At 42.9% G+C, this 6,348-nt stretch overlaps 1 protein-coding gene across 1 annotated transcript; it reads left to right on the forward strand.

Moving 5' to 3' along the window:
* Window positions 1-2,383: 2,383 nt before the first annotated feature.
* On the forward strand, window positions 2,384-5,738 carry LOC121788474. The gene is made up of 2 exons (XM_042187135.1): window positions 2,384-2,515; window positions 4,197-5,738. Exon 2 carries the CDS (start codon window positions 4,302-4,304, stop codon window positions 5,469-5,471), a length of 1,170 nt encoding a protein of 389 aa, XP_042043069.1. The 5' UTR covers window positions 2,384-2,515; window positions 4,197-4,301; the 3' UTR covers window positions 5,472-5,738.
* Window positions 5,739-6,348: the final 610 nt, after the last annotated feature.

The following is a 6,348-nucleotide window of genomic DNA, read 5'->3' on the forward strand; positions in this document are numbered from 1 at the left end:
AAATAATTGCAGTGTAAAATAAATAGAAAACGAGGTAATTAGGGCCGAATATTCGTTGTATTGGAAGGTGGTAAAATTATACAACGAATAATTAAAATAAAATACAACTACAAAACTCCGCCACCGTCTACTCGGTGTCGGAGTCGGCTTCCTCGTCTTCCTCTTCTTCGTCTTCTCCTCCTCCTCTCTCGCTGCTGCCGGCCGCGGTATCCCTAGGCGCATTATCAACCAACCCCAGTCGAGTCTCAAGCCGATTGATGAGCCTCTTGTAGGCGTTCCTGACGTACGGGTCAGTTTCCCCTGCGTACGACCGCAGTGCGTCTTGCAGTTGTTGCATCAACGTCACGTCTATGGTATTGGCCAATACCTCGTGGGGTTGCACATAGGGTTGCACATTGGACGGTCGGACTGATCCGGACTGGGGGAAGCGCGCCTCGGACGCGCCTGCCGAGAGGCGGGAGGCACCTCTACCCCCTCGTGCACTGCGGATAGAGGCCTGTTGTCCCATGGGCCGTCGGCGCCTAGTGTGAGTGGCGGCTGGCTCTTCGACTTGTTCGTTGGACTGCTCGAACTCGTGCGAGCCGCTTCCACTGCTGTAGTCGCCGGTAATGTTTTGCCTTGTGCGCTTTGGCCCAGGCGCTCCTCCTGTCTCGAGCGCCACGATCGACCGGAATTTCGGGCAATCCGCGAGAACAAGATACTCCTCCCACGACTGGAACTTCGGCCAGCCCTCCGTGTGGAATTGGCCCTCAGACAGGACCTTAACATCAGCTGCGCTGCGGCCACTCTCAGCGTGACGAAGGTTGTTCTCGTATATCGACGCGAACCGCTTGGTAGCCCGGAGAATCCTACTCCACTTTTTCCGTATCTGTTCGGGGTCGCGACTCTCGGCGCCTTCGGGTTTGAGCTCCTCGTATGCATCAGTTACGCGCCTCCAAAAGCTCCCCTCGTGCTGATCGTTGCCAACCACTGGGTCCGAAGTGATTGCATCCCAAGCCTTCGCCACGGCAACGCTCTCGTCCTTGGTGTATAGCTTCCCCCTGTTGGACCCAGAACCAGATCCACCGCTACCGCCAGTGCCACTGCCCTCGCCACTCGCCGTGCGACCACCGCCATGGCCGGAGCCCCGACTGCCGCCTCCTCCCCTACGGCCTCCACCCCTTGAACTGCCGCTACCTGCTCGGGTCGGAACGGGCGTTTCCACCCGTGCTGCCGGTGTCTCTGGGATGCCGGAACTCAGCAGGCCCATCATAGTTTCAAATGCATCGTGATCTGCTTCGGTGATGGGAGATTGGCTGGCCTGGAAAGGGGAACCCGGTCGCGTCTGGTGAAGCGTGTCGAAGGTGGGTCTGTAATCTCCAAAAGCGGAACGACTCAGATTCCGCTGTAAAGATGGGGGAGTTGGAGAAGACCTCCACGACTGAGATGGATGAATGGGTGGACTCGATGCCCACGGTGGGGGAGATTGATTCCAATTCCATGTCTGGGACGGAGTCGCATATCCGCCAAATCCCGACCCCTGACCTGCATATCCGCCAAATCCAGCTGCATGGAAAGGATTAGCCGACTGGTTTGACGGATTGCTGCCATATCCCGATTCCTGAGAGTCGGGTGATTCGTCGTCTCCTCGGTGCATTTTTTAGAGAGCTGAGATGTTGAATGATTGTTGTGGAAATGGTAAAAATAAGTGGGGAATGGTTGTATTTATAGAGGAAAAAGGAAAAATAAAAAATAAAAAATTTTGCACGCGTCGACCGCCGCGCCGGAAGCTGCGGTCACTATGACCGCCGCGCCTATAGGCGCGCCTCACCCCCACCAGCCGCGTCCTCGCCCCGCACGCGGCGAAGCCGTTTCCGCCCCCCTCCCCCGTCCTCAGGCGCGGCGGCCACCCCAGCCACTATGACCGCCGCGCCTCCCGCCTCGCCCCACACCCCTCTTCGGCGACCGCCGAGCCGCTCCCATAGTGGACACCCTTATTAATCTATAGTTTTATTATCAGTCTGGTCTTTGACTTAATAAAATTAATATCAAATAATCTCGTATCAAAGGCGGCTTGATGCACATATCACAGTATCACACGCCTGCTGCGTTACAGCCTTACTCTAGCTTGGTTACAGAAGATACCACCAAATAGGCATATTAATATTATTCGATTTTATTTACTGATATAGAAAAATGACATGTTTACATTTAATAGTAGCACTGAATACACAAAATTATTGCAAAATTGGAAAGTGGAAAATATATTACAGCTGCAACGTAACTTTATTATATACACGTATATATCTTATTTAATCTGCGTCCTGATTTTTGGATTTATTGGCTGGCGACAGCCTGTCAGCAACAAAAGTCCCACTCTCTCTCCTGAAAGACTACTCTCCCCTACCTTTTATTGATTTCTTCTCTCTCTCCCTCTCCTCTTCGCTCGCATTTTGTTTTCTCTCACTAGGGGTTTTCTGGCATTTCTCCGAAATTTCAGATTCAGCGTCGTAGTTTGCCGGATCATTCACAACTCGTAAGCTTTCTGCACCTCCTCTGTTTTTTTTTTCTATTTTTAATGTTGGATTATTGTCCTTTTTAGGAAATTTTCTTCGAATTGAAGTGGTTATTTCTAGGTCTAGCAATTTTCATACGAATGTGCGGATGGTTTCGTGGCTGCTCGTGCCTGCGTTTTTCCTATTTGTTATTAACGTTTTAATTGTTGTTTGTAATTTTCTTTTTCCGTGCATGTTGAGGTCTTTGATTTTCTAGGCGTTTTTATGTAGATGTATTATTAATTCAGATAAAATTTGTGTCCTGGAGTGTTGTTTGGTATATCCGTTGCTTGAAGAAGCTAGTATTTAACAAAGAGAGACTGAGTTTCTCGTTTTTCATTGGATTGTACATGCACCTTTCGTTTTACAAAAAGTTTGAGGTTGATGCTCTCAGACTTGCAGCTGTAGGATGAAATAAAGGCATTTAAAGTGAATTTTGTAAATCGTTTTAATGAGTAGCCAATTCGTAATTTATTTTGATTTAGGTGATTGCTGCTTTATGATATTATCTACTTTAGCTGTTGTCTTCTGACCATTTTGTTGGATATTATCTCCTATATACGGATATAGGAAATATATCAGAATGTTGTGCCTGGTTAGATCTGATTAAAGTTCAGCTGTTGCTTATTGGATAATTTCATCTGATACTAGGCACTAGCTCAGATTTGGTTCTCATCACCTGTTGGTACCAATGAGGAATGTCCAATTCCACTGGAAGGTTTCTGGACCATCTCTCATTTTGTGCTTATCATATTCTCGTAAGATTAAAAAGAGATAGCAAAATATAGAGAGTAGTCTTTATCGAGTTGAATATCTATTTTTTAGCAAAAGGTGTTTTAAATGAAAAGTAGTATTGGAAAGTGTAAATTATTCATATTTAGAGAGAGTTTCTGAGTAAAACCCTTGACAAGATAAACCTAGTTTCCCATACTATCCATTGAACAACTTATCTTGGATTGAAAAGCTTAGTGCTCTATCACGATTTTAAATGGATGGCTCTGTATAATGGTTTCCATGCTCTGTCAATCAGTCTTCACTCTTCACCTTGAGTATACTTAAGTTGAACTTAGCCAATGTCACTTGTAACCGAGTGCTAGTAGCTTAATAGTTTGTGTTTGTAGAGACATGTGACAACCTACTGATTAAATAAGCTGCAATTTCTGCTCTCAGTTGTCTGATTACATGCTTAATTTCTCTATTTAATTTTTTATATATATTAGTTCAGCATATAAGGTGTTGCTACTATTGTATTGGAATTTGATTTGTTGTCTTGTTGTCTTTTGACAAGTTACACCATTGTGATTTAGTGGACTGAATTTCTGTAATCATTGTGGTGAAGTTTTCTTTAATGAATTGGTTGCTCCAGGATTTTTTGCTCACATTGCATTGCATTGCATTAGTTGACATGTTATATCTTCAAAAACTACCCCTATCTTTTATTCCTTTGCCATCTGCATTATTTGGTCAATCCTTTAAGATACTTCAAAAGAAGAAGTTATTCTTGTCAGTAGTATTATTTATCAATGAAATCCGTGAAAGTTATTTCCCCACTTGCCCTGTAACCTGTTGCTTGTATTTTCCTGAAAACTGCTAGCCAGTCAATGATTTATTCCTGTTTGGCTGACTTTGGTGGCGTTTTCATTATTGTTATAATTGTTTCAGGTATTATTGGCTTGTTTTGCTGGTCCTGTGGAGTGCCTTACTGAATAGGAGATATTATTGTGTCCATGCTGGCGGAGAGCATGCGTAGAATCTGTGCTTTGGGTAATGCCCCAGTCGAGATTTGTTGCTGATGCACTTGGTGTGGTGACAATTGGCCTTGTTGCTGTGTTGGTCGTTCTGGGGTTGTTCTGTATCGTGTACTCATTTTACTTCCGCAGTCAAATCCTTGGGCAACGTTTCAGTCAGCTTAGTTATTTTAGTGGTCCTTGGATTATCAGAAATACATACATCTTCTTTGCAGTTTGGTGGGGTGTTGGTGAAATTATTCGGTTGAATTTGTTGAGGCACCATGGAAGATTCTTGGATGCCCTCACTTTGGAATGGCAGGAAAATGTCTGCAAATGCTACATCATTTCGAACCTGGGATTTGCAGAACCATGCCTGTTTCTTACACTCACTTTTCTTCTTCGTGCATCCCTACAAAGGTCTGGACCGTTAGGTCACAAGTGGAATGCCAAAACGACCGGTTTTGTTCTTGTTTATTGCATCCCGTTGTTCATTCTTCAGCTAGTAGTTATCTTAATTGGACCAAAGTATAAGAAGGACCATAATCCAAAATTGCCTTCTTATTTCGTCAGAGCAGCTTCTTCTGAGGCAAATCACGATTCTGCCTTCTGCACGTACCCTCTACTGAGTACCATCTTTCTTGGTCTTTTTGCTACCATCATAACTATCTACTTGTTGTGGCTTGGTAGGAGAATTCTTCATTTGGTGATTAATAAGGGTTTGCAGAAGAGAGTGTACATGTTGATCTTTTCTATCTCCGGTTTCTTCCCATTAAGAGTTGTTCTGCTTGGTTTGTCGGTCCTAGCTGATCCTGAAAAACCTGTGTTCGACGCCATATCATTCTTGTCCTTTCTTTCCCTTTTATGCTGTGCAGGGGTGGGTATTTGCATACTAGTATACCTTCCTATAGCAGATTCTTTATCATTGAGGAATCTGCCAATAGATACAGAAGCTAGGAGGGGGGCTGCTGGTAATGAGTGGAATGACACAAATTGGTTAATTGCTAATCAGAGCCCAGTTGAAGGAGATCTTGTTAGTAGAAATTCATCTTCCTCCTCGGGAAAAGGTGGATCGATTTCTTTCCGTGCAAATGAAACCTCAGGAGCAGCTTTTGTGGAACTAAGCCTCTTCAGTCCTAGCCAGCATTCAAGTCCACCTGGGTCTCCTAGAGTTGTCGGCTGGTCTATGGTTGCTCCCGCGCAAGGTTAAATTAGCTGCTGAGAGGCCAGGCCGGGTGCCGAACATTTTTGCGCTCAACTCAGTACTGTCTGTAAAGGATTTAGCTCTTTAATAATGATTTTGCTAATTTTGCTTCTGGTTTTGAGATAGTTGTTTGCTTTTTCTGTTCTTTTTTTAGTTTTTTATCCACCTTTTTTTTCTTGGTGGCACTGTTAATCTGTATCTCTTTAAGTTTGATTTGTTGACGATTCTACATCTTCACTAATGATTGATATGCTTCTCAAGTTTCTGTTTCTATTTCTATATGATGATCAAATTAGTTATCTGCCGAAGTTTGTTTGATATTGTGTAGCACTCCGGAAAATTTTGACTTTTTTAAAAATTTTTAATTTGATGGCTTATTTTCGTTTTATTAATGTGGATGTTGATTTGGAAATGCATTTTTGGGAATTGATTTTTTATTGGTGCATTTTGGGAATTGTTTTATTTGGTTGTGTTAACGATGTGAAATTAATAGTTGAGAGTTATGTTGAATAATATGATATGTTTTCCAATGGGGGATTTAATTAAGTGGGATCATGCATATATTTCTAGCCAAATTATTTGGAATTTTTGGTCTTCCTACCCATTGGAAATAATACTTTCTTTCTTGAATTTAATTAATTGCTTTGGGATATTTATTCAAATTAAATTCAAACCAAATTATCCCTATGTCATTCTACATAATTTTTGCCCATATGCCTTTCAATTACTTGTGGGATTAATTTATTTGTTACCTATTTTATGGGAGTCTTTTCCTACAAGAAATTACCAATTTAAATCCTATTCCTATTTAATTGAGGATTTAAATATTTTTTTAAAAATACTCCCCTAGTACACGTCCCTTTTCCCTATTTTTACTCCACAA

The sequence above is a fragment of the Salvia splendens genome, unplaced genomic scaffold, assembly GCF_004379255.2.
Source record: "Salvia splendens isolate huo1 unplaced genomic scaffold, SspV2 ctg1053, whole genome shotgun sequence".
NCBI lineage: Eukaryota > Viridiplantae > Streptophyta > Magnoliopsida > Lamiales > Lamiaceae > Salvia > Salvia splendens.